At 48.0% G+C, this 27621-nt stretch overlaps 1 protein-coding gene across 6 annotated transcripts in view; it reads left to right on the top strand.

Annotated features, from left to right (window-relative positions):
• The window catches only part of PRKAG2 (protein kinase AMP-activated non-catalytic subunit gamma 2), a 260684-nt gene extending 233766 nt beyond the window's left edge, over window positions 1-26918 (top strand). For 3 of the 6 annotated variants that reach the window (XM_030308859.1, XM_030308858.1, XM_030308860.1), the window contains 10 exons: window positions 108-189; window positions 1284-1342; window positions 8498-8543; window positions 10188-10242; window positions 11083-11209; window positions 13921-14086; window positions 14432-14469; window positions 16343-16489; window positions 19061-19154; window positions 25762-26918. In XM_030308859.1, the coding sequence (XP_030164719.1) occupies window positions 108-189; window positions 1284-1342; window positions 8498-8543; window positions 10188-10242; window positions 11083-11209; window positions 13921-14086; window positions 14432-14469; window positions 16343-16489; window positions 19061-19154; window positions 25762-25793 (846 nt within the window). In that variant the 3' untranslated portion in view covers window positions 25794-26918. Of the gene's footprint in view, window positions 1-107; window positions 190-1283; window positions 1343-8497; window positions 8544-10187; window positions 10243-11082; window positions 11210-11598; window positions 11723-13202; window positions 13244-13920; window positions 14087-14431; window positions 14470-16342; window positions 16490-19060; window positions 19155-25761 lie in introns of all 6 variants that reach the window. The other 3 variants (XM_030308856.1, XM_030308854.1, XM_030308857.1) reach the window with 2 other exon arrangements.
• The last annotated feature ends 703 nt before the right edge of the window (window positions 26919-27621 follow it).

Raw genomic sequence — 27621 nt, 5'->3', positions numbered from 1 at the left:
ACATCGAAGGTAACTGGTAAGATCTGGTCGGCTATTTTAGTTGAAGGTATTTTTCTCCCTGACACGTGGACTTGAAAGTCTGTTCTGTTTCTCCCGTTTGTCTCCAGGTGAAAAAGGCCTTCTTTGCCTTAGTAGCCAATGGTGTCCGAGCAGCGCCGCTGTGGGAGAGTAAGAAACAAAGTTTTGTAGGTAAGCAGCGCGGGCCGGGGAGAGAGCCGAAATGGCAACCTGAAAGGCCAAACGCCGAAGGTATTGTAATAGGCCCTGGTTTGGAATTCAGCCTAGAAAACTTGCTGCCAAGTTAAAGAACTTTCCGGCTTTTACATCCCGGCTGAGGCGGGGCCGCTGGGAAATTCAAAACACTTACGTACCCCTACTGAGTTTCTTTCTCCTATTTATTTATTCATCCAGTTTCTTTTGATTCGGTGCCCTTTTGGCTCCCGAAGGACCTTATGTGCCTTTGCCAGTTCCTGCGAGCCCGGGGGTAGGGTCCGCGGGCGACGCTGTGCTCAGACACCTGACTTCGCGCGTGTGCACAGGCCCGCGGTCAGTCCCTGCTTGTCTGCCACACACCTTCTCGACGGTGCGGACGAAGTGACACAGGCCTGACGCCCGAGCCAGATCACCGCCGTACTGTTAGAAAAGTCCCGTAACTTACGATATCTGAATCTGTCACTTCTCATTTTGTAACTCGTAGCAGACAGTGAGCACGGTCTCTCCTCGTGGACATCACGTTGTTTTGAAATTACCAGTGTACGTGTGCCTCCCTGCCTAGGTTACAGTTTCGGTCTCAGGGAAAAGTTTCCTGTCGTCTTCATCTTAGGACGAAGCACGTAGGAAGCACTTCGTGGCCCTTAATAAATAGGCACTAAATAAGCACTTAGACACTCTTTATAGAATGCTTCTCAGGAAACAATCCACCTGCCCCCAGAAAGGTCACGCGTCTAAAGCTTACGGAATACTTCATCTTATTTTAAAGTATTTCCAGTTATTTACATAGCTGCAAGTCTTTTGTGATGTTTTCTATTAATCAGTAAGTTTTCCATCACTGAATTGCCGAACACTGTGGTTGCTTCCATTGTACTCACCATCCGGTCTATTTTCAGCTACGTTTGTCTTGGTTTGTTGTAGATAATTAACAGGTTAATAGCCCTAAGTAATATATTATTAAACCGTGCTTGATACCTTTAAAGTATATTTTAGAAGCTTTTCTAGTAAATATTTTTGCTTACCATTCGAAATTTTTCATAGTTTTATATTTAACATACAATTCTCTGTTCCAGGAATGCTAACAATTACAGATTTCATAAATATACTACATAGATACTATAAATCACCCATGGTAAGTGCCAGAAATCCTTATGTCCGTAATCGGAGCTGTGTATTTCTGCGTGTGTGTGTCGGGGGGGGGGGGGCGGGTGGATTTTTAAAAATAGAAGCGCAGGTCAATCGCGGAGGTCAGTTAGTCCCTGAACTTCTGATCTTTCACGGCATGATGGGCGTGCTGGGGCGCTGTGACTGCACGGACCCAGGAATGAAGGCAGCCCTTCCCAAAGCCTTCTGCGGGTGACGGTCCACGGCAGCGTCCCTCTGCAGATGACAGTGCCGCAGAGTGTATCTTCCTGGGCCTCTTGCTGCGAGAGCAGCTTCGTGCAGTCACCCCCTAAATTCTTCTAACAAGAACGATATATACTCTCTGGTTTCAAAGAAGTAAATCTTAAAATTGGACAAATTCGGTTTTGACATTTTTCTGCCAGTTGCAAAAAGACTGGTTAATTTTAGTGGGAGCACTCCCTCGTCCCTGGTCCAGCTGTTTTGTAAGAGCACCATTTGAGAACCACATGATGGCCTTTGTCTAACATCTATGATTTTTGTGATTCTACCAGCTTGTTTGGTTTTTGTTGCTTTGGGCGGCTGATTGCTTTGTCGGGGGGGGGGGGGGGGTAGGGGGGCGGGGAGGGGTGTTTTGTGTTTGTTTTTTCGGCAGGGGTGGGCAAGGACAGAATTGCGTACTTTTTTTCCTTCATACTATTTTGGGTATCTAAAAGGTAAAAAGACAATTCAGTCAATATTCTTTTTACATGTAATGGTTAATATTGCCCAATAACTAAATTCCTACATAAAAGAAAAGACATGAGACCTACTCTTAGAACTAAGTTTTACAAAGATTTTGTAAGTATCCCCTATTTATTTCGCGTGACGTGTCTGATTTCTGAAATACTACCAATGCCGGTGAATATTGGTTTTCTTTATAGTGGTCACATGTCTGCTTCTGAACTAGCAAGATCAACACAAGGATGATTATTAACTGGATGTATTTTGATAAAATGCAGCTAACCCCTACATTAAAAATCTCAGCAGTAGTTATCAGTTACACCAAAGTTTTTATAAAACATTTGTCCAAATATACAGGCCCCAATTTTTTTTTTTTATTATAATCGACATACAGTGTCAGTTTCAGGGGTGCAACATGGTGATTCAGTATCTTTACATGTTACAGATTACAAACTCATCACACCAGGTCCAGTTGTACCATCTGTCACCATACTAAGTTATTACAATTTTATTGACTATATTCCCGTGACTAATTTTATAACTGGAAGTTTGTACCTCTTAATCCCTTCCACCCATTTCTCTTGTCCCTTCCCCCTCCTTCCCCTCTGGTGGCCACCAGTTTGTTCTCTGTATCTATGAGTGTATTTCTGTTCTGTTTGATTTTTAGATTCTGCATATGAGTGAAATCATAGAGTGTTTGTCTTTCTCTGACTTCACTTTATTTCACTTATTTCACTATGTCTCTGACTTATTTCTCTAGAATTTCACTCTAGGTCCATCCACGTTGTCACATTTAAATGGCGGCATTTGTTCGTTATAACTGAGTAGCATTCCTGTGTGTGTGTGTGTGTGTGTGCGCGCGCGCGTGTGAGCCCCACATTTTCTTTACTCATTCATCGACTGATGGACATTTGAATTGCTTCCAGGTCTTGGCTCTTACAACTCATGCTGCAGCAAGTGTGGGGATAAATACATCTTTTCAAATTAGTATTTGGGTTTTTTTTTGGCAGGTGGAAGAGGGGTTTCCAGGAAACCACCTGGAGTGGAATTGCCAGATCCTGTGGTAGCTCTGTTGTTCGTTTTTGGGGGACCCTCCACACTGATTTCCACAGTGGCTGCACCAGTTTGCATTCTTAGCAACGGTGCACGAGGGTTCCTTGGTCTCCACATCCTCACCAACCCCTGTTGTTTCTTGTGTTTTTTATTTTAGCCATCCCAACAGGCGAGATCTCGTTGTGGTTTGGGGTTGTATTTGCCTGATGGCTAATGATGTTGAGCATCTTCTCAAATGTTTATTGGGGGGCCAGTTTTGTTTTTTTTTTAATTTTTTTTTTTTTCAACGTTTATTTTATTTTTGGGACAGAGAGAGACAGAGCATGAACGGGGGAGGGGCAGAGAGAGAGGGAGACACAGAATGGGAAACAGGCTCCAGGCTCTGAGCCATCAGCCCAGAGCCCGACGCGGGGCTCGAACTCACGGACCGCAAGATCGTGACCTGGCTGAAGTCGGACGCTTAACCGACTGCGCCACCCAGGCGCCCCTGGGGGGGGCCAGTTTTTAAACTCGGTGAGCGCGTTCATCTCTGGTTTGGTTCTCTTACTGCTGGGATCTCCGTGGAATCCCTGGTGGCTGGTGGCTTAGTGAGGACTGTCCATTCTGCCTGGTGAAGACACAGCGTCTTGGTCAGTCTTTGCCTGGCCTCACGTCCGCTTACCCCGGCCGTGCCCAGCTTAGTACTCCGTCCGAAGCTCAGGGTCTCTGCACTGCCGTCCCCTCTTGTCGTGGACAGCTCCTCCTCGTCCGGTTCTCTGCCCGCAAATTCCGCCTGCCCAGACTTTGATTCCTGTCTCCCTGACTCAGTGGGACTGTCATGCCCTGGCTGGGTCAGCTGCCTGCACTGCAGTCCAGAGAAAGAGGTGGGGATCATGGGGCTCGGTCTGCTTGCTTCCCTTCTCCCGGGGCTGACGGTCCGGCCGGTCCTGCCCTGCCTGTTGCCTAACGTCTGAAAACGGTCATTTCACATACTTTTTTCCATTTTCTGGTTGTTTGCAGCTGGAGACTAAGGGTAGTGCCTTCCTCTCCATCACGGCTGACTGCGCTCTGTCGATGTTTTCTGTACCTCTCTGCCCTGGATGCTTCTGGCTGCTGTGTGCATTTCGGTATCGACTTGAACACCATCTGTTGAGAGTTAAACGCTGAACTTTTAGGGTAACCAAAGATCCACTTCATCTGCCCTTATTTTTGTTTTAAACCAAATGAAGAGTAAAAAGAACAAGTATTCATAGTTTTTTAAACCAACCCGCCCAGATGCCGTCTCTCGCTGCTCTCTGGATCTGCGTGCTGCGCCCCCACCCCACCCCACCCCTGCAGTCTGCCTGGTTCCCTCCTGCGTTGTGTCATTCGGTCCTATCGTGACCGTTCTGCCGTGACGGGCCATCGCAGTTGTTGTTCAATGACACTGTCATTACTTCATCCTCATTTTTGAAGAAGGCTTTTGCTGCATCATAGAAGCTGAGTTGATAGTTGTTTTTAACACGTCCACGATGCAGCTCCTCCCCGGTGCTTCCGGTAAGAGGTCAGTAGACCGGTTCATTCTTACACGTTCCGTAGAATACGCTGTTTCTTTCTGGCTTGAGATTGTCTCTCTAACTCGGGGCTTCGGCAGTAGCAGGGACACGCCCGGGTTTGGTTTTCTGTGTCTTTATCCCGCTCCAGGTTTGCTGAGTTTCCGTGATCTCCTAAGTTGGTTTTTCACTGAGTTGGGAAGTTTCTGGCTGCTGTTTCTTCAGATATTTTTCCTTTCTCATCCCCTCTCCTCTGGGACGTCAGGCATAGGAGCATCGGGCCACTTGACCACGGTGTTCATCTTTCAGGGCTCAGCATCATTGACCTGTCTTCATTTGCTACTTGCCGATTCTCCCTTGGGTGATCTCCAGCCTTATTTTCAAACCTTGTTCCTATTGAATTTTCAGTGAGATTGGGAGCTCACACTTGAAAGATTTTGTGGCGTCTTCGTAAAATTTTCTGTGGCTGATCTTCCACAAAATGGAAACGCAACTCTTAAACCGTAATTTTCACGTATATTTCGGAAAGAACTTTTCCTCTGAGCGAGAGCCAAGGCCACCGCTGCCCCTCTCGACCACTGTGGTTACCGAAACGTAGGTACTGGATGCCTCTTTTTAACTGTTAAACTTTGTATTCGAGGACGGTGGTCGTGCAGTGTTACTCGCACTTGGTGTTGGCGACACTTCTCGTTTCTCCTCTCCTTCTGAGCTGACCTGCTAGGCTCCTTCTCTTCCTGCCTCCCCGTAATTCCCGATTGTGGATGTTTTCTAAAGCTTAGCCTTTGGCCTTCTTCTCGTCTGCGTGGCTGCCCTTCCCCAACTTCATGTTCACACTCTCCTTCCTGTCCTCCTCCTCGTCCTTAGGCCCCTGCCAGTTGAAAGTCTAGACTTTCAGAATCCTACTCCTGGGTCACCTTAGTGATGGAGAGTTCGCTGTATCAGTCACCTCTGACAGAATTAGTCACTCTTTCTCTGCGCCCGTTAATGCCCTCATGGCACTTTTCATGCTACATTCTCATTAGTCGTAAGGCAGCGTTTCTCCGCTGGGAGCCATTTTGCCCCCTCGCGCCTCCCCCCCCCCCCCCGGCCCAGGGGACATTTGACAACATCTGGAGATATTTTTGGTCACAGCTAGAAGGGCAGGGTGGTTCTGGTGTCTGGCAGGCAGAGGCCAGGGATGCTGCTTAATAGCCTACAGGGTACAGGACGGTCCCTACAACAAAAAGTCACCTAGCCTAAAATGTCACTAGTGCCAGGGTTGAGAAATGCTGTTATGGGGGGATCTGAATCTCTGGCTAGATTCTGAGTTCTCTGAGGTAGAAGGTAGAGACTGTATCTTACACACACACACACACACACACACACACACACACACACTTCCCATCACGTCAGGGCCAAACACACCTGGTTCATAATAGACGCTCACGTTGGTGAAACCGCATCGACGCTGGCGACTGTGGCTGAAGACCTTCGGGCCCGTGCAGGCAGGACGCAGGGAGGCCTCTGCTCAGCTGAGCACTGGTGTCTTCTCAGGACTTCCAGAGTGAGGCCTGGAGCTGTAGTTTCTGTTTGTAAACTATGTTCGACCATATCCTTGAAGAACAAAACCTTGGGACGCCTGGGTGGCTCAGCCGGTTCAGCGTCCAGCCCTTGATTTCGGCTCAGGTCACGATCTCATGGTTTGTAAGTTGGGGCCCCACCCCGGGCTCCGTGCTGATGGTGCAGCACCTGCTTGGGATTCTCTTCCCCTCTCTCTGCCCCTCTCCTGCTCGCTCTCTCTGTCTCTCTCTGAAAAATAAATAAACTTAAAAAAAACAAAAAAACAAAAACCAGAATCTTGCCATTTGCAACATGGAGGGCTCCAGAGCGTATTATGCTAAGTAAGTAAGTCAGAGAAAGACACATAACATGTGATTTCGCTCATGTGTGGAATTTAAGAAACAAAACAGCTGAACATAAGGGGAAACAAAAAGAGGCAAAACATAAAACAGACTCTTAACGACAGAGAGCAAAGCGAAGGGGGCTGGAGGGAGGTGGGCGGAGGGATGGGCTAGATGGGGGATGGGCATTAAGGAGGGCACTTGTGATGAGCACTGGGGGTTGTATGGAAGTGATGAATCACTCATTCTATTCGTGAAACTAATATCACACCGTATGTTAACTGGAACTTAAAAACTTGAAACAAACAAAAAAAACCCACGCCCTCACCTTCCCTTGACCTTCGGTTCGGCTTTCCTCTCTGGTGTGGATATTTACTGCTCCGTCACCTAGCATCAGAACTGGGCGGGGGTGGGGGACTTTTTACGTACCAGTCTCTCTCTCTCTCTCCTGTTAATCTCTGAACCTTTCGGTCCTTCTTCCTGTGGCCCCTGTATCACCCCGATCACGGTTCTAGACCTCACCACCCGAGACTCGGTTTCCCATCTGGCCCTGGTGCTGTGAAAGCCTCCTCCTTAGAGCCTTACCATCACGTCATTCGCTACTTAAACCCATCAGGGCTGACCCGGCCTCATCTCCAGGGCCAGGCAGCCCCCCGGGCCATGGGGAGGTCGAGTGAGCATGAGGCCACGTTGGTCCCCAGCCCTCACTCCAGCCCTGCGTGTCCTCCGTGTTCCTTGAGCAGGGGCGAGTCTTTCCTCTCCAGGCCTTTACTCGAGTTTTTCTGCTTTTTGTAAAGCCCACTCGCCATGCAGGGCCCGGCTGAAATCTTCCTCCTCGACACTTCCCTGGCCTGACCTCTGGTCGTCTCTACCTTGTGTGTGTCCCCGTACTCAGCCTTTTAGAGGGTGACCTCCTACAGTTGACTGTTGAACAACACGCTAACTCTGGGGAAGTCACACATTACACACAGAGTTTCGACGGCGCGGGGGTCGGCAGCCCTGACCCCGCATCGCTGTAGGGTCGGTGGCATTTTTATCTAGGACTGCCTTGATGCTGCTGCCCTCTGGATTTTGAGCTCCAAGAAGAGGCCACGTTTTCTTATTTCAGGTGCCCCCTTGAGTCCCAGCACAACGCTGATAGAAGTAAGGCGTAGTGATTTTTTGAAACACTGAGCCGGGAGGGGAGGCCACAGGGGGGCGCCGCGGAGAACCACCGTCTTGGGCCAGGCCCTCTATTTCCTGTTCTCTCCTGGGACGCTCACAGAAGCCGTATCTGGAGGGCGTTTGCACGCACTCGTCTTGGAAGGGAAGCAGATGGAGAGGTTAAATAACTTGGCCAAGAAGAGCAACTAAGAAAGTGGTAGGGCTAGCCTCGAGATTTGAAACAAAGCTGAACAACTCCAAAGTGACTTTGTATTATACTGTGCTGTTTAACCCTCCAGGTATTTTATGCCCTTCCTACCCTGGGGAAACAGGTCGATACGGTCCAGGCACAAATTGACCTAACGGCTTTATTTTAGCACGATGTAACCACTTGTCCTTTTTAAATTAGAGGTGCTAAACATTTTCTGTACCCTGAAAAAGAGGGAATTGGGCATGTATGTCCATACGTGTTTTAAAATTTAAGCGGATCAGAAATGTTTCTGTTAGATTCATGAAAATATTACCCTAGTTTATGTTTTAAATTTAACACTTTTTATTTTTTTAAGTAATCTCTACGCCGAGTGTGGGGCTCCGACTCACAACCCTGACATCGGGAGTCCCGTGCCCCACTAACTGAGCCAGCCAGGCACCCCTATTGTGTTTTAAGTTTAGAAAACATTTATCTTTCAAGAAACGTAGAGCACTTTATGTTTCTAATTTATATTTCCAGTATTTCTGAATTATCTTGACTGTTCCCATCTGCCGAATTATGGGACTCCACAGTAGTTATGAAATCATTTTTTTCTTATGTTGTATATGTTAACGTTTGTAAATAAGAATTTTTCTCATTTGCAGGTACAGATCTATGAATTAGAGGAACATAAGATTGAAACGTGGAGGGGTAAGCACTATTGGGTGTTAAAAATCTTTTAGGATCAGGAAAAAAATGTGTGTAAAACATGTCTTAGCTTCGCAGATCCTTTTCTCTTTGCCTAAGAAATTATGTGATTAAAACACTTATTTCTATTTTAATCTTGAATAGTGTGCTATTATTATTGTAAACACCATCTGTTCTGTTTACTAGGGGATCCTATAACAAGTCCTCACACTAAGGCTGGGATAGAAAGACAGTGAACTAACCAGTGCCCCGGTCACTGCCCCCCACGGAGCCACCACTGACTGCTAAGGATTACCCTCCTTGCCCACAGATTTATCTGTCTATAGAAAATGCACCAGGCGAGCGCTTAAGATGAACAAAATTAAGGATCTGATCTTAAATTTAATCATTATTTCTTTATAATGGAGAAACACAGAACAAATGAACCTTAAACTAGAAGGTGTGAATAAAATGACATGAAAAAGGAACCCTTCGAAGTCACAGTACCTTTTCCACAATGGATCCATTTTTTAAATTCTGATTTCACGATCGTGAAATTGTTCTGTCTTAGCGAGCCCCGTCATGCTGGATTGATGGAGGGGGCAAAGGGCCCATCACTGGGATGGGACAGGACTCACTGAGGAAGGCAGTCGGACCGACATTGAGGAGAGGCCTTTGTAGGGTGTTCAGAGAAGAGCCTGGCTAGAAATGGAGGACCGGTAGATAGAAATTTTTTGATTAATAATTTGCTTGGAACGATGAGCAACCTTTGTGACCAGCAGCCGCAAAATCTGAACATCCGTGGGAATTCTCTAAAGGGCTAGCGGCTCTTTCACTCCATTTGACTTGGAAGTTTCGCTGAGCGATATGTTTGATTTAGAATGGCTTTGTCAAGTCAAACAAAACAGAGTCAACATGGGATCTGTATCTTAGCACTGCCTGTTAGGAAGTGAATATATAACTTAACACCAAGACAGATCCCCCTGATCAGATTCTACTGCATTATAAGTAACGTTAGACTAAGATTTAAGTATATTTACAGTTTGACGTGAGATGGTGTTCATTCGGTGGTAATAATGGTAACGTCAAGATCCTGCTTCGTGCTTTTCTGTATAGAAACCTCAGCGAGGCAGATTTCATTACAGTGGGTCTTTAGGAAGATAGTTTCTACAGACTCCCAAGATCCCCAAGATGCAGGTTTTGAGCATGAGTTTGGGGAAACAAAACTTAAGCACATTTAAAGGACAAAGTCTGTTGTAACTTTTATTTTCTATTTTAACTTGTGAAAATTAGTTTTAAAGGATTCTATGAACACTTCTGTCTTAAGGGTGATAGCAATTTGCTAATATTCTAGTGACCTCTGCTGGTTTTGATTTTTTACATCAGATTGCTTGAATATTCTTCTCATTTTTACAACATCCATTGTAATACTGTTTTTAAATATTTAATTTTTCCACAAAGGCAACATCCCGAAAGCAGCTTCTAAGTTGTTTAAAATAGTCCTAACTCTAATTTATCCGGTAGTGTTCAGTAAATTGCATTCATGTGCTTTTGGTTTTTAATCCTTCTAATTGTTGTCTGTAAATTGAAGAGTAGTTTAATTTATGTAATAATTACAAACAGCAAATGGGTTGTTACTAACTGCATATTTTCTTTCTATAAAAACAGAGCTTTATTTACAAGAAACATTTAAGCCTTTAGTGAATATATCTCCAGATGCAAGGTAAACTTGTAAAGTTTTTCTCCTTTGAAAACATTCATTCAGATTCTTGTTTTGTTTCCATGATTGCTAGATTTTTCATCTAGATAGGGGCCGGCCAGCCCTCCCTAATTTCAGATATTGAATTCAGTAGATGTAGAGGCAGTAGAAATCAGCCGGTGTTTGTCCAGAGGATTGATAAGGGGCTGGGAGGATGGTCACGTTAAGCAGTTTTAAAATCCCGATCACCAGCAGCACAAACCATCCGGGGAGCTCTACCTCCGACCTGTTAGATCGCCTTTGGAGGGTGGTGCCCAGGAACGTGCATTCAGGAAGCTCCCCCAGGGGTTCTAGCGTGCCCTGAGGTTGAAGGTCCCTCTCCGTTAGACATGGGTTAGGAGGTCATCGGAAGAACGCGCCACCCCTCGGGAGTCCTCTAGCGCATACGTTTTGACCCAGGCCTTCTGGGACGGCTCCGGCAGACCCGGGAAGGGCCAGAGCAGCCCCGAAGGGGGTTGCAGTGAGTCCGCTGCGGGGCGGGGCCGGGCCCGAGCTCCTGGTCGCTGGTGTGGTCCCTTCGCAGTCCTGTCGTTCTCAAACAGCAGCATTAAACACGGTTAGAACCTCCTCTCCTAGAGATCCGTAGCTCGCGCTTGTATCTGAGATTGACACAGACTGGGAAAAATCCAGACCTCTTGCTGAGATACCCAACTTAAACCTTTTTCCAAACACTGCTTTGAGTCAAATCAACCTTTTATTGCTGTGATGTGAAAACACTGAAAATGCTTCTAAAGCAGGGGTGGTCCAGAGCGTTTTACATTTTTCCTTAAAGCCTCCTAACAACTTTGATGGCTTTTCCCGCAGCCTCTTCGATGCTGTATACTCGTTGATCAAAAATAAAATCCACAGATTGCCAGTTATTGACCCTATCAGTGGGAATGCACTTTATATACTTACCCACAAAAGAATCCTCAAGTTCCTCCAGCTTTTTGTAAGTAGTTTTTAGTGTTTCTAAAGACGTAGTTGCATCTACTTTAATTTACTTCAAGTAAATTGGCTCCTGTCACCCTCAGTAGAAGTGGTTAACTTTGGCATTGCGATTGTTAGGAGGTCTCCATCGTTGCTAAGCTGCACTTTCTCAACTTACTGCATTCTCCAAGTTGATTCCATGTAAGAAGCAGTCGCCTTTCAGGGCAAGTGTCAAAATACTCAACACGCTTGAAATTCTCTATTTAAGTTAGAATGTTTCATCACCTAAAACAAGAGGGCAGTAAAGCAATTTGCAAGTCAGTCTCTTTCAGACACTGCTATCTTAAGATCGGTTGAGCCAGTATTTACAGCAAATTGCCTTACGATGCTTTATCGGTATCATGGTTGCAGAAACATTCAAACAATACCGTCCCCAGGATTATCGTATTGGAAATTACAGCGATAGAAAAACCCACAGCGAATAGAATTTTGGCACGAGAATACCATGTTGGTCCAAATTCGGGCTGTGTTACCGGTAGGTTCTCTCAGCTGCGTTTGAAACGAGACATCTTCCTAATCATCCCGAACATTGGCCTCTTTGGTCAATACTAAAAGCGCCGAAGGACTCGGGTTTTTACAAGAGGGCTTTAATTTTTCCCCTTCGGATTACATGCCCTGAATTTGCAGTTAGCCGTCGTTGGTCAGCTAGGACCAGTAGGAGGCCTCATTCGTGGTCCCGAAGAGACGACACGTGAAGTCATGTTTTTACGGAATGTAGTAGACATTAAAAATCGCCCTCAGATGCGCTTCCCCGCTTCCTACCGCATCAGTTAAGGAAATAAAACAGCGCTCTAGCGCGACGCAGAGAGGCCGGCATCCCGACCTCAGCTTTGCCAGACAGAAGCACCGAGGGGTCCGCAGTTGGGAGAATCAGGCCGGTCCTGCATTTTCATAGTTTACCTGGGAAACTAACACTCTTCACGACTAAATAATTGCTAAGACAGAAGGTGGGAAATTGACAAAAAAGCAGGCAGTAGAAAGACAGTGTAGGGGACAGTCAGGGACGGATGGTGCTGGGTAGACGTCCCCCCTGTCAGGCGCAGACCCTGGGTCTGCTGTGCGCTGAACAGGCTGTCACCCCCGTATCCCAGTTGAGTGGGACCCAGGGCGGGGCCGTGTATCCAGGGCCCGCAGGTGCCAGGCTTTTAGCCCACCCACCCCCTAGAGCGATCGCACTAAAGTGACAGTAATCGTCATAGCTGAAGACTCTTCAGCATTTGTCACGTGGCAGGTACCGTCCTGCCCGTGTCACACGACACCTCTAATCCTCGCCTCCACCCTCTCAGGTAGGTATTTTTACGCGTCCCCACCTTCGAGGCGGTGAAACTGAGGTGGAGCGACTGCCAGCTCACTGCCGGCAGTGGCTGAGAGGCTCCCGACGGGCGGCCTCTCTCGGCCTCTCGGCCTCCCTGCCTCCGCGGCCCTGTCGGCGGGCGGTGTCGCGGCTCCTCTGTGCGGAGGCACCCGGCTCAGAGAGTTAAGCCTGCCCCGGGTCTCCCAGATGTTTTCACGGCTGCACCGCTGCGGATGCAAAGGAACAGCGGGAGGCGGGCCTTGGTGTCCTCCTCTTCCGTAAAAAGTCGAGGGGGTCCCCTCTGCCAGTACAGCCTTACATTTGGGCCAATATGGTAATGAAGTCATGCTCTTAGAATATTCACCTAGAGGTTTTCAGATTAAAATACAGGATTTTAAATAAAACTTCAGACCCTGATTTTTCTGATCCGAGATCATTTTCTGAGGCAAAAGTGGCCTTTCCCTTGGAGACCGTTGACAGTTAGCCTGAGCGTACAATATGGAACAGGGGTTGTCCTACGTCACGATGGGCTAGATGACCTAATAGGTCTTTCTTTTTTTTCTCTAAATTTCTAGGATTCTCATGATTTGAATATTGATGAACTCTTTGACTTGAACATTTTGTTTCTTCTAATTGTTCATCTTTTCCTGATAATTATAAGGTACAGCAGGAGGACGGAATCAACTATACCCTTTATACAAGGTGGATTTTTGAAACCGTAGACCTTATTTTGTCTTAGTCAAACATGACCCTAGACTCCTCTCTTCTGACTTCTCCCTCCTCCTCTAAAACAGCCCATGAAAAGAAAAGCGAACTTTTAAAGGTTCTTGCAATTCTGTTGGCCTGTTCTGTGCCCCTCGTAATCGCAAGGTGGAGTCCTCAGGATGTGGGGGCGGGGGGGGGGGGCGGGGTGAGGACTAGCTTAGCTCAGACAGCTCTCCTGAGACGCTCTGGGTCTGGAAACGCGTGGGTTCTTGGTAGATATTCCTTAATGCCGACAGCAGGACCGGGAATTTAGGATAAATGTCTAAGGATACAGGATTCTTGGTGGCTGTGGGTCTGAACTTCCAAAGAGACCTCTTGTTCCCTCTTCTGTCCACGTTTTCCGTGGGTGAAGAGAAGGGGAACGTTACACCGTGTGAGTGCCTTGTAGTGTTTTACTAAGTCGTTGAATAGAAGCGTAGACCCGTAAACCGGTTTGAACGCAGACTGCAGTTCCTATGTGTAGCATTTCCGTGTTCGTTCGGACATCCGGGTAGATGGTCAGAAAACCGCTAACTGTAATCTGTGATACGTAGTGTTTTGTTTCAAGTGTGGACATGTGCACATTGAAAAGGTCTGCTCGGGCTCTAGAGCATTTGTGTTTATCTTCTGCTTAGATGTCTGATATGCCAAAGCCTGCCTTCATGAAGCAGAACCTAGACGCCCTTGGCATCGGGACCTACCACAACATCGCCTTCATCCACCCGGACACTCCCATCATTAAAGCCTTGAACGTCTTTGTAGAAAGACGAGTGTCGGCCTTGCCTGTGGTGGATGAGTCAGGTCTGTGGGTTTGGTCAGACAGAGACCACGCTTTGTCTCCTTGGGGCAAACTGACTGCTAAGCGGACAGCAGATCAGACTGGGTGGGTGGCCAGCAAGGGAGGAGGGGGGGGGGGATGAGAGTTTCAGACATGGCGGATCGAGTCAGCACCGAGCAGCACTCGGGTTAGCAAGGACTTGGACCTGGCTTATTTCTATGCTTGCTGTTAAGATGGGATTTCACGTCCGTTTAAAATTAGACAAGTTTGTTTAATCGCTAGTAAGCATCTGGCTAAGACTGATTCTAAATGGTATTTTTTTTTGTCTCTGAGACCTGTTTTTTTCTAACATTTGTTTTCATTTTTAGGAAAAGTTGTAGATATTTATTCCAAATTTGATGTCATTGTAAGTACTTTTAATTTTGTTACACCTGTCCTCTAGAATGCATTTAAAACAGATTCATGGGGCGCCTGGGTGGCTCAGTCAGTTAAGCATCCGACTTTGGCTCAGGTCATGATCTCACGATTTGTGAGTTCGAGCCCCGTGTCGGGCTCTGTGCTGACCGCTCAGAGCCTGGAGCCTGCTTCAGATTCTGTGTCTCCTTCTCTCTCTGCCCCTCAAAAATAAATAAGTGTAGGGGCGCCTGGGTGGCTCAGTCGGTTAAGCGTCCGACTTTGGCTCAGGTCACGATCTCACGATCCGTGAGTTCGAGCCCCGCGTCCAGCTCTGGGCTGATGGCTCAGAGCCTGGAGCCTGCTTCCGATTCTGTGTCTCCCTCTCTCTCTAACCCTCCCCCATTCATGCTCTGTCTCTCTCTGTCTCAAAAATAAATAAACGTTAAAAAAAAATTTAAAAAAAAAAAAAATAAATAAATAAATAAATAAGTGTAAAATAGGTACATTAATCTGTTTGTGATTTTCCCTGATTTATTAGCTTTTGTGAATGTGAGGACCGGAGGATTCTGCAGACTGCCCAGAGTTACTGTGCTTAACATCCCCTGGGTTAGCAGTGAATAACATATTAGACTTTTATGGTTTTTCCAGTCTATGTGTAGTTTATCCATTACTACAGCATGTGTGAATATTATAGACGGTCCTATTTCTGTGGGCAAGACATTATTTATTCCATGTGCTTAGTGCACACAGTAATTCAGGGGTCACTTCAGGGGTTATAATCATCTCATTGTTTTACTGATTGGGAACAGCTGTTCTAAAGAAAACAGCAAATATATTCGTTATTTAAAATTTTTTTTTAATTTTTGAGAGAGAGAGAGAGAGAGAGAGAGAGAGAGAGAGAGAGACCGGGCATGAGCGGGGGAGGGGCAGAGAAAGAGGGAGACACAGAATGGGAAGCAGGCTCCAGGCTCTGAGCTGTCAGCACAGAGCCCCACGCGGGTCTTGAACCCACAGACTGCGAGATCATGACCTGAACCAACGTCGGATGCTCAACCGACTGAGCCACCCAGGCGCCCCTATATTAAAGTCCTGTTTCGAGGGGTCTGTTTTTGATCCCTGGTGCAAATCTGCTAGATGTAATGCTACATCTTTCTACTGAATGCTTTTTCGCCCCATTCATTTTAAATGCACCTCCTTAGAGTTTTCTAGTATCTCTAAGAAAGGAAACCAAAATTCTGGTAGCCCCAAACGTGCTCTGCATTTTTTACCCTAATATTGATCCCGCCGTTAAATATAACTTGGCAGCTAGCTGTGTCTCTTGTCTCCTGCATTCTGCTTAACATAACAGGCATCAAAAAATCTGCCAATTAGAATTTGGTTGGGTAGGACCCTCTGAGGTTAAAGCCACATGGGTCTGTGGGGGGCTCTTCTGGCCTGTTCTTCCTTCACGGGCTTGACCTGGCGGGTCCCTCGGCGCCTTCCTGGGGAAAACCTTGCCCCCTGGGCAGGGGCTCACAGGGAGGGTCTACCGTTGCAGGCACCCTAGGGTGCTTCTCACCCTTTACAAATGTTAGTCTAAGGATGGGAGGGAGGTAGTCTTCCGTAGGACAAGCAGGCAAAATTTAATAGGGTTTGTCATAATTAAGGTATATCTCGTAAGCTCTGTGCTGACAGCTCGGAGCCCGCTTCGGATTCTGTGTCTCCCCGTCTCTCTGCCCCTCCCCCACTCATGCTCTGTCTCTGTCTCAAAAATAGATTAAAAAAAATTTTTTTTAAAGATAAACAATGTCTTTAAAAATCAGGTCACTTTAAACTTGCTAATCTTGGTTATTAAATAGGCGAGCTGAAATCAAAGGACATAATTCACCGTCCCTTTATTACAGAACCTTGCTGCTGAGAAGACGTACAATAACCTAGATATCACAGTGACCCAGGCCCTTCAGCACCGCTCACAGTACTTTGAGGGCGTCGTGAAGTGCAGTAAGCTGGAAATACTGGAGACGATTGTGGACAGAATAGTGCGGGCCGAGGTGAGGCAGCCGGGCCAGGTCACCCCCTCCCCTCCCACCCTTGCGCACGCCCGCTGCACCGGGTCCTTGCTCGAGGTGCGCGGGGATCCTGAGTCACAGCGTCAGCCAGTGCGATCGGAGATCACACCCTCCCCGTGTTGCTTGACACATAGTAGGTCATCTGGAAATGCTCACTGCAGTGAACTGATAAGTGCAGTGTCATAGTGGAGTCTAACTGGTCAGAAACTTTCATGGTTTAAAAAGCACATAACTAAGAAAACAAATGTCCCAAGAGCTTTAGGTCCCATTAGGGGATTTACGAACTTAAAATTGTGTCATTGTATACTGCTGTAACAAAGGGAATGGTCACTCAAAACATCCTTTGATCTTCATAAGTTAATGTTCTCGCTTTCCTGATCGAGATAAGAGTAGATGGTCGAATAACTTCGTCTCCTGACCCTCTGCACTCTGGTGGCCGCGTACGTGAGGGTTTTGAGTATACTTCGGATAACGCTTCCGATAAAAGATGAGCGAGATCAGCATATAACGTATCTAATCCAGGATCCCCAGTCCCGGAATCTTTCCTTCCCTTCCTCATTAGCCAGGGATGGGAATGTTAGCCGTTTATCACTCTCCAGGACTGACATACCGTGTTCTTTCTGGAACTGCCCCGAAGTAGGCAGAATCAATTCATAATGATACATCTGCTTTGGTCATTCTTATTATAAATATGAGAATACAGTCCACGAAGAAAAGCCCCTGATTAGTTCGTAAGCTACTAACAGGCGATCCTAACGTTACATGTGAAGCAGGGGGTTGTACCCTCTCAGGAGCCATCTTACAGAAACATAGCCCCGTCTTCATCCTTGCGTGTTGAAGACTTCACCTTGGCGTGGGCTCACCCGCGGGGCCTCCCCCTGCTACCACTGTTCACAGCTTTTGAAACGTATTTCACTTAGAATCTCAGTAGGAACTCTTTCCTTTTTCTACTTGAGTTTAGTACCCATCACTCTTGTTCTCCAAAGAGTTTTAGTGGACTTGGGAATACATCTTTACTTTTTATGAAGGTCCATAGAATTATGGGCCTTTCGAAGATCATAGGCAGAAATAGGTAAGACCCCTCTTCCTAATTATCTATAAGGACAGTGCACATCCATGTGATGAAATCCTTTACAACAATGAGAAACGTCCTAGAAGGTACAGAAAAAACATTAACAATGTATTACCAAGAGAAAAAGCCACTTACCGTATATAGCGTGAGTATATTCATTTACCTGCTCACGTGTATAGAAAAGAGGCCAGAAAGACCCGCGCCACAGCAGTAGCCGTGGCTGGTCCTGGGTGGCGGAGTTCTGGTTAGCGTGGGGAACACCGTCCAGTGCTCCTCTGTCCTGAGCTCTCTTGTCTGAGCATATATTATTCTTGGGCAAAAGAGAAAAGCAATTGGCTCGTCTTTTTGGCCCATCTGGCAAGCAATAGAAATTTCTTTGTAATAGGAAATAGGTCATTGAGGAAAAAGATGTAATTTAACACTTTTCTCAAGTTACCCATTTTGACTTTTATCCCCATTGAAATAATTTCTTTCACCAGGTGGCTCCTTGCTGGGGGACAAAGGCCAATTTTAGCTTCATTACAGTTGTTGGGGAAAGGGTATACAGTATCCACAATGATTTAGTTATTTATAGGACATAAATATCACCCCAGAATATTCGCTAGTTTAGACTCAGCAACAAATGGCAAGAAAATATTTTTGGTAGTCATTTCTGCCTGGAAGAATGAATTCTCTGGGTAAGATCGCTGCCCTTTGACCTTCAGTCATTCAAAAGAGAGTTACTTAATTAGCATTATTGGACGTTAACAACAAAATGTGTCCAGTATAGACTAGAAAGCACTCGCTGATCCTAGATACAAGCCATCGTTTTAATTTATAATTATAGTAAAATAATTGTGTTCTGTCACAGGATTATTGAAGACCCGAAGTTTTTTTAGAAAAACTTTTCAAGTTTATTTAAGTCCTCTCTACACCCAACATCTAGAGTAAGACCCCACAACACAAGCCATTCGTTTGCTAAAGATCTCAGTGGAAAATGAGATGTGAATATAATGTTTCACTTAATTATAGTTCACTTATCTTCTGGACTGAGCATATTACATAGGAATTTCATAGAGAAAAGACTACAGAAAAATGAAGAACCGTGACCCATTTTGTTCTAGCTCTCATTTGGTTGGACGTCCTTCCCACGTAAATCAGTATCTGAGAGTTACGAGAAACTGAGATACAACTGTACAGAATTAAGAACTTACGTTTGAGATTATGGCTGCCTGGTACCTTCATGTTTTGGGGTTGTATCGTTCCTATATTGATATTCTGAAATTTGAAAACAGCGGGACGTGGCCGATTTTTCCCACAAGTAGTTAAGAAAGTCAGCACTGCATTGTAGCTTCAGAGCCTAAGACCCTTCAAGGTTCTGCGCGCTGTTTCCATCTCTCATTTGTGGGATGTACTCAGGGCATCGTATACGAAAGACATTTTCCCTTACACCCGTTTTAAACCTTCATGTAAGTTCTGACCCACTTTTCTCGCGTTTGCAGGTGCATCGGCTGGTGGTAGTAAATGAAGCAGATAGCATCGTGGGTATTATCTCCCTGTCAGACATTCTGCAGGCCCTGATACTCACGCCCGCAGGTACGAGTGCCGGATGCTGGCCTTGCCCTTCGTGTGCGAGAAGGGGGGGTGGGGGCTGCCGGGCGGGGGCAGGTGCCCCGTGCAGGTACTTCACCGCCACGCACAGACAGAGCTCAGTGTTTCGGGGTTGTATCGTTCCTATATTGATATTCTGAAATTTGAATTCTCGTGCATTGCCCTGTAAACCATTTTCACTTTCTGTGTGGTTTCTCTTTGTTTTACTGCTCCGCGTGGGTGAGAGATAAAAGTTGATAGAAATTCTGAGGAGCATCCTATCAACAACCAGCAGCGTCTGCATAAGTGAGGATTCGTTGTCATGGTCCTAACCCTTCCCATTCAAAAGCGAAGACTCCTTCAGTTTTGATTTTTAGGACGACTACCTAGAAAACATAGGAGGGGAAATTCTTCGCTCTACCCTTAAAAAAAAAAAAAAACACAAAAAAATCTTGTGTTTTGAGTATATAAAACAGAAGGCCTAAACACAAACTTTTTTCCATTAACAACAGCATATGGGAATTACATTACCTCCCAAACAGCGTTGGTCGCTAACCTCATTTTGTGCCAGACCAGCTCAGCGCAAGCTCTCAGGCCAGTCAGGGAGCGTGCAGGGGAGGGGAGGAGGGGGCTCTGGGAAAGAGGGCTGCTGTGGGCCATGTTTAGTAGTGAGAGGCGGGCTAAGGGGTCCTAAAAGCACCAGCCCTCTCTTTTTTCCTCCCTACTCCTCCCCTTCCCACCCCATCAAGTACAAACAGTCCAGCCTTGGGCCAGACTGACCCGTGCCAAGACGTGCGAAGACTGCAGACTAGGTGACGTACACTCCGAACCCCCTAGAAGTTAAACATTAAAGTGTGCATGTACTCAAAAACAGACACACAGACCAGTGGAACAGAACAGAGACCCCAGAATTGGAGCCACAAACATACGGCCAACTAATCTTTGACAAAGCAGGAAAGAGGATCCAATGGAAAAAAGTCTCTTTAACAAATGGTGCTGGGAGAACTGGACAGCAACATGCAGAAGAATGAAACGAGACCCCTTTCCGACACCAGTCACAAAAAGAAACTCAAAATGGATAAAGGACCTGAGTGTGAGACAGGGAACCATCAAAACTCTAGAGGAGAAAGCAGGAAAAAATCTCTCTGACCTCGGCCGCAGCAGTTTCTTACTTGACACATCTCCAAAGGCAAGGGAATTAAAAGCAAAAGTGAACTATTGGGACATCATCCAGATAAAAAGCTTTTGCACCGCAAAGGAAACCATCAACAAAACTAAAAGGCAGCCGACGGAATGGGAAAAGATATGTGCCAATGACATGTCCGACAAAGGGCTAGTATCCAAAATCTATAAAGAACTCCCCAAACTCCACACCCGAAAAACAAATAATCCAGAAAGAATTGGGCAGAAGACATGATTAGACACTTTTCCAGAGAAGACATCTAGATGGCCAACGGGCACATGAAAAGATGCTCAACGTCACTCCTCATCAGGGAAATGCAAATCAAAACCACACTGAGATAGCACCTCACGCCGGTCAGAGTGGCTAAAATGAACAAATCGGGAGACTGTAGATGCTGGCGAGGATGTGGAGAAACGGGAACCCTCTTGCACTGTTGGTGGGAATGCAAACTGGGGCAGCGGCTCTGGAAAACAGTGTGGAGGTTCCTCAAAAAATTAAAAATAGATCTACCCTATGACCCAGCAGTAGCACTGCTAGGAATTTACCCAGGGGATACAGGAGTGCTGATGCATAGGGGCACTTGTACCCCAATGTTTATAGCAGCACTCTCAACAATAGCCAAATTATGGAAAGAGCCTAAATGTCCATCAGTGGATGAATGGATAAAGAAGATGTGGTTTATATATATAATGGAAAACTACTCGGCCATGAGAGAGAACGAAATCCTGCCATTTGCAGCAATGTGGATGGAACTGGAGGGTATTATGCTAAGTGAAATAAGTCCGAGAAAGACAGATGTCGTATGTTTTCACTCATACGTGGATCCTGAGAAACTTAACCGAAGACCATGGGGGAGGGGAAGGGGAGAAAATAGTTACAGAGAACAAACTGAGGGTGGATGGGGAGTGGGGAGAGGGGAAAATGGGTGATGGGTACTGAGGAGGGCACCTGTTGGGATGAGCACTGGATGTTGTACGGAAACCAATGTGACAACAAATTATATTTTTTTAAAATGAGCCCAATTAAATAATGGGGAAAAAATAAACCGTGCATGTACTACAGTACTTATTTTACCTTGGTTCAGAAATCAAACTAGCCAAGACCAGTTTCCAGTTGGTTTCTAACCTAAAGATGCCCATCTTAAAGGAGTCCCTGCCACCGGCGAGAAATCTCACCTCCTCTGGGTGCAAGCACCGAGGCCGTGACTCCAGCAGAGAAGCAGCAACCGGGGAGGGGGTCCACGGACTGAGAAGACACACGCAAACCCCTAGCAGAAAGATAAGCAGGTGGCGCCACCCCCGTGCTGCGGGACCCTCCCCGGCTAGCAGGGCGCTCACACGGCTGTACTTGACCTACGCACGGAGGTCACCCGGAGCAGGCGGGCGAGACCCATCCGGAGCGCGTGATCCCACTCCTGTGCAGCCTGCGCACAGACAGCTCCTCTGTGCGCACGGGGACGGGCCTCGTCCAGGGCGGGCTCGTCCTTGCAGGCACGTAACTTAGCACCTTCAGAAAGAGGCACCCCTCTCCCGGGCAGCTGGCCCGGGCCAGGGCACACGTTCAGCCAGCAGCGTTAGGGCTCATTTCGGCCCCTCTCGGTCTCATGGCCAAGATTCTTTGTGCGTGGTAAGCTCCAGAGGGAACCAATCACGTTCTTTAGCCTCTGTGTGCCTAGTGTCACAGACCCAAAGAATGAGAGTGGTGGCCCGGGGCGCCGGGCTCAGTAGAGCATGCGACTCTCGACCTCAGGGTTGTGAGTTCGAGCTCCACGTTGGGCGTAGAGATTAAAAGAAAAAAAAATTTTTAAACGAATGAAAATGTTGGGCTGGATGAGTTGACATTTCCATCCACATCTGAGATTTTTTAAATTCCAAGTCATTAATACTCCTCTGCGGGGAGGAACCCTGTTCCACGGCCGAATTTGGTATGTGCGTTACCATAGAAATAACGTTCTAAAGATAGTAGTTGAGTTAGAATTCTCTGCAGTGTGGTGTGTAGAACCTATTTAGGAAAAGTGCTCCGTGTCCCTAATAACTGGATCGCAAGTGAACGTTCGGAGAGCTCTCCGGGAACACCGGCCCCGCCCGCCTCGGATCAGCCGCCCTTGAGATGCCGTCATCGTGAGAGACGGTGCCGTGTAAGCATCAGGTGAGGGCTCCGGCCTGGCCCCCGTCTCCCCCAGGAGTTGCCCGTGTGTGGCCTCATTTAGCCCCTGGTCCAGGCAGCCGTCCGGTGAGCAGGCTGACCCAGGCCCTGCGTCCTTCCAGACACACTCTGATACCAAACCCACAGGTGAAGCTGTTTGCGGGCGACGAGGGACCGCAGCCGGGACCCACGCTGCTGGGTGGGAATCAGCGGCAAGAGGCACTTCGAGAAGGCATCCGCTGTCGGGTGAATAAAAGCTACCAGTGGTGATTCAGCAGCCAGTGGACACGGTCCTCCATCAAGGACGCGGATTGGCCGTAGTAACATTCTCTCTTCAGCAGTAGCTCCTTGTCACACGTGGACCGTCCAGGCAAACCTACACGTGCGCGCGCGCACGCAACCCGTGAATAAATGATCGGTTAGCGGTAGCTATGGTTTTTTAACCCCTTATTTTCTATGGGTTGTTCATCTCTTTCAAAAGTCTTCTTGGGTCTGAAGGGACAACAGGAGAGGCTGCTGTGCTGAGAAAAACGGTAGCGCTCCCGCCAACCCGCCCGGAAAGTCACGAGCCAGATGCGTGCAGATACCCGTAAACGTGTTGGAACGCTTTTGTTCAACGTTTTGGAAGTACGCACAGGCACACCTCAGGGACCCTGGGGGCTGGGGTCCGGACCCCTGCAGTACAGCGAATGTCACAATAAAGCGAGTGGAAGGAAGGTGTTGGTTTCCCGGTGCACGGAAGGCACGTTTGCACCACACGTTTGCGGCGTGTGACGTGTGCCCCAGCACCGCGGCCGAAACGACAGTAGTGGAAACACCTCCGTGAAAAGCGACTTTATTGCTGAAACGTGCTAACCACCGTCTGAGCTTGCAGCGGGTCCTAATCCTCTTGCTGGAGGGGGTCCTGTCCCACGGTGACGGCTGCTGACCGGGCGGGGTGGTGGGCGCTGAAGGCCGGGGTGGCTGTGCAGCGTCTGAAAATAAGACAGCGGGGACGTTGGCCGCACCGGGTGGCTCTTCCCGTCACGAACGATTTCTCTGTGGCGGGCGGTGCCGTTTGATGGCATTTTACCCAGAGGAGAACTTTCCCCGAACCGGGGTCTGTCCTCTCAGCCCCCGCCGCCTGCCTTCGCCGGACCAGGCTTCCGAACGTTCCAAATCCCTTGTGACCGTGTCTTCGCGGCACCTCCACCGGGAGGAGATGCCACCTCAGGAAGCCGCTTTCTGTGCCCCTCCTCGTCCGTCCAGGTTTCATCCTGAGATGGTGGCGACCCCGTCCCCTCTTCAGGCTCCACTTCTGATCCCAGTTCTCTTGCTGTTTCTACCGCGTCCGCAGTGACTTCCTCCACTGAGGTCCTGAACCCTCCACGTCCTCTCCAGGAGGGTTGGAATCACCTTCTTCCAAACTCCGGATTATGTTGATAATCTGATCTCTTCCTGTAATCACGAACGTTCTTAATGGCTTCTAGAACGGTGAATCCTTCCCAGAAGGTTTTCGGTCGCCTTCAGACGCATCTGAGGAGTTCCAGGCGTGGCAGCTGTCGCCTCGTGACCCGTGTTTCTCAAATACTAGACTCGAAGGCCGAGGTGGCCGCCTGAGGCACAGGCTGCAGGAGGGCGGGGGTGGCGGCAGGCACGAGCACGACCCTCATCCCGTCCGTCTCCGTCAGAGCTCTGGGATGTGACCGGGTGCACCGCCAGGGAGCTGCCCCCTCTTGAAAGGGATCTCTGGCTGAGCAGAACTCAGCAGCCAGCGTCCCCCGCTCAGCGACCGTGCTGGAGACCGACGGGCTTCGTCGTGCGTTCGCAGAGCGCAGGCGGAGCAGACCTCCCGCCGTTCGCGGGGGCCTCGGGTGTTCGGAACGGTCACCGAGCCCCGGCTGCCGGTCCAGGTCACTGCCGCGTCAGCCCCCGACGAGGGAGTCAGCCCCGGGCACGGACTTCTCTCTGGCTCTGAAGGCCCGGCTGGCGTCTTCCGGGAGAAGGCTGTTGTGTCTCCACCGGAGGGGTGGGTGTCGTGCGGCCCCCGCATTCGTTCCGGCCGCTGGGCCTTCCGGCCGGCCTGCCGCTTCGCCCTGCGCTTGTGTGCTGTGGAGACGGCGCCTTTCCCGGAACCTCCTGACCCACCTCTGCCAGCTTCAGGCTTCTCCTCTGCAGCTGCCTCACCTCTCTCCGCCTTCACGGAGTCGGAGAGAGTCGGGGCCTGGCTCCGGATTAGGCTCTGGCCTCAGGGGACGTGTGGCCGGCGCGACCTTCCGTCCAGACCCCTGCAACCCTTTCCATACCAGCAGGGAGGCCGTGTTGCCTTCTTACCACCCGTGTTCCCGGAGGAGCACTTTTCTTTTTTTTTTTTTTAAGTTTACGTATTTATTTACTTAAGGCATGTCTACCCCCAGCGTGGGGCTCGAACTTACAACCCAGAGGCCAAGAGTCGCTCGCTTTTCCGACCGAGCCAGCCAGGTGCCCCTGGAGCAGCCCTTTATCTCAAGGATTTTTCCTCTGACTTCACAGCGGGGCTCGCTGTTTGGTGAAAGAGGCCCACTCTGGACGTGTCTTTGTCACACCGGGCTTAATCATTTCTAGCTTTTGATACAAAGCGAAAGGTGGGCGACTTTCACCTGAACACCTAGGGGCCGCGGTAGGGTTGCCACGTTGGCCTGGTTTCAAGACTGTTGCATCTCAGGGACGAGGGAGGCCCGAGGAGACGGAGGGAGAGATGGGGGGGGGACACACGCATTTATTGAGTCGCTGCCTGCGTGTGGCTCATGGTGCCGGCCAGCGATTACAGTAGCGACCGAGATCCCTGATCGCCGTTAACAGGTATCGTCGTGAAAAAGTTTGCAACGCGGGGAGAGTTCCCAAAATGGGACGGGCACGCAGAACGATGCCGTTTGGAAAACGGTGCCGGTAGACTTGCCTGAGGCAGGGTTGGCACAGACCTTCCGATTTTTAAGAACAAAATCACCCGCAAAGCGCAGTGAGCGAGGTCCGCCCGCGTGACGGCAACACGCGCACCTTCACTAGGACACACGTGCGTTCTCTCTTTTAAAAACGTTAGCACTGGAACCCCTTTCTTTTCCAAATTAAGTCCTGCGTATTTAACACTTAGGACCTGGAACACAGATTAGAAGTGGGCGGCTGTGTTTGTAGGGGTCTGGAACGTTCTCCTAAGGCACGGCAGAGTACGGGTGAGGATTCCCCGGGGGGGTGGGGACCACCCCTGCTGTGTGCAAGACAGGCCCCGCTGCGACGCGCTTTGATGTTTCATTTTCCATCTACCGACAGGTGCCAAACAAAAGGAGACGGAAACCGAATGACCGCTGTGAGTGGAGAAGCCCTCGTAGGAGAACTTGAACAAAGATTCTGGGTCACGCTTTGCCTCATGAACACTGACCGTGTTAGAAGACCGTAAAATGGCTAAGAATGTATAGCAGGGTTTAGCGATGGGTGTTTTTTCCAGTGACGTTGAAACTGAGCATAAGAAACAGGTTTTATGTGTTTGAAGATTCAGCCTTGCATTAAAAGACTGTTTTCAGACCTTCGTCTGAGCGATTTCAAATGCTGTATGTTATTAAAGTGCACTGTGTCCTGAAATTTTTTATTATTTTTCGTTTCAAAGAATTCACTGGTCTGTAACAGGTAATATGACATAAGGCGAGCGCATGGCTTCTTCAGACCTAGTGCCTTATGTCGGAACACGTGATATGTCATCACTGCGGCCCGTGGCAGCTGGAGCCACACGGTGCTGGGGCGTGACAGTCTTTGGACCTTTACCAAATCAGTTTTGTTCTCATTAGATTTGTCAAACCGTTGTAATTTGGATATAAATCATTACTTTGTAAACCTTCAATGGCAGTTTCACGTTTAAGCGTCTGTTCTGAACTACAGTGTAAACAAAACTGCTTTACAACAGCTTTATTTATTTTTACTTTCCTGCAATTTTTTTTTTTTTTTTTTTTTTTTTTTTTTTCACATCCTGGTGGGTAAGCCTCCCCATGCCCGTTAATAAACCATCGGTGGTTATTTTTAAAAGGCAAATTTCTCATTTAAGTTTGGATCTGGAAAGCGTAGGACTTCTAAAATAGCCACTGTTAGAGTGGAAAAGCCGAAGTTTCTGAAAGCACGGGTGAAAACGTGCTCTGCTAGACTGGGAACAGGCGGCGGTTTTGAGCGGACAGAGTGCCGGGAAGAGGTCTATTTTTTTCTTGTGTACTGAAACGTAAAATCACAATGTTTGTACGGCTGCTGTGCGATCGTCCGTGTAAATTCTATTGTGGCACATGCAATATGTCATGTGGTTGAAGAGAAACCATGTTTCCTAATGTAAGTGCTCTGAAAATGTCCACACTGTATATATATATGAGTATAGTTTGATTTTTTTGTTGTTGTTTTGGGGTTTTTTTTTGGCAGATTGAAAGATTAAAGTAAATCTTATTATCGACCATTTTGTTCAGGACGTTCTTTAAAATACCACGTGTTTCGGCACATATTCATTACAAATCTGCATGAAGTTTCCCACGTAGAGATTTCTTCCCAAATGAAGGAGAACGTGAATTCTCGGATCCCTTTTTCCCTCATCCGAAAAAAACAAACCTGGGGAGCCTGGCTGGATCGATCGGAGGAGCGTGTGACTCTTGATCTCAGGGTTGTGAATTCGAGTCCCGTGTTGGGTGTACAGATTACTTAAGAATAAATTCTTGGGGACCGCCTGGGTGACTCAGTTGAGCGTCCAACATCAGCTCAGGTCATGATCTCACAGTTAGTGAGTTTGAACCCTACATCGGGCTCTCTGCTGTCAGCACAAAGCCCACTTCGGATCTTCTGTCCCCCCCCCCCCCCCGCCTCTCTCCCCAACTCATGCTCTGTCTCAAAAATAAATTAAAAACATAATAGGGGCGCCTGGGTGGCTCAGTCAGTTGGGCGTCCCACTTCGGGTCAGGTCATGATCGCACAGTCCATGTGTTCGAGTTCCGCATCGGGCTCTGTGCTGACAGCTCAGAGCCTGGAGATTCTGCCTTCAGATTCTGTGTCTCCCTCTCTGGCCCTCCCCCACTCACACACTCCCTCAAAAATAAATATTTTAAAAAATGTTTTTAAATAATAATAATAAAATCTTGGGGTGCCTGGGTGGCTCAGTCGGTTAAG

The sequence above is a fragment of the Lynx canadensis genome, chromosome A2, assembly GCF_007474595.2.
Source record: "Lynx canadensis isolate LIC74 chromosome A2, mLynCan4.pri.v2, whole genome shotgun sequence".
Taxonomy (NCBI): Eukaryota; Metazoa; Chordata; class Mammalia; order Carnivora; family Felidae; genus Lynx; species Lynx canadensis.
The sequence above is the reverse complement of the archived record's forward strand: the minus strand, read 5'-3'. Positions and strand labels throughout refer to the sequence as shown.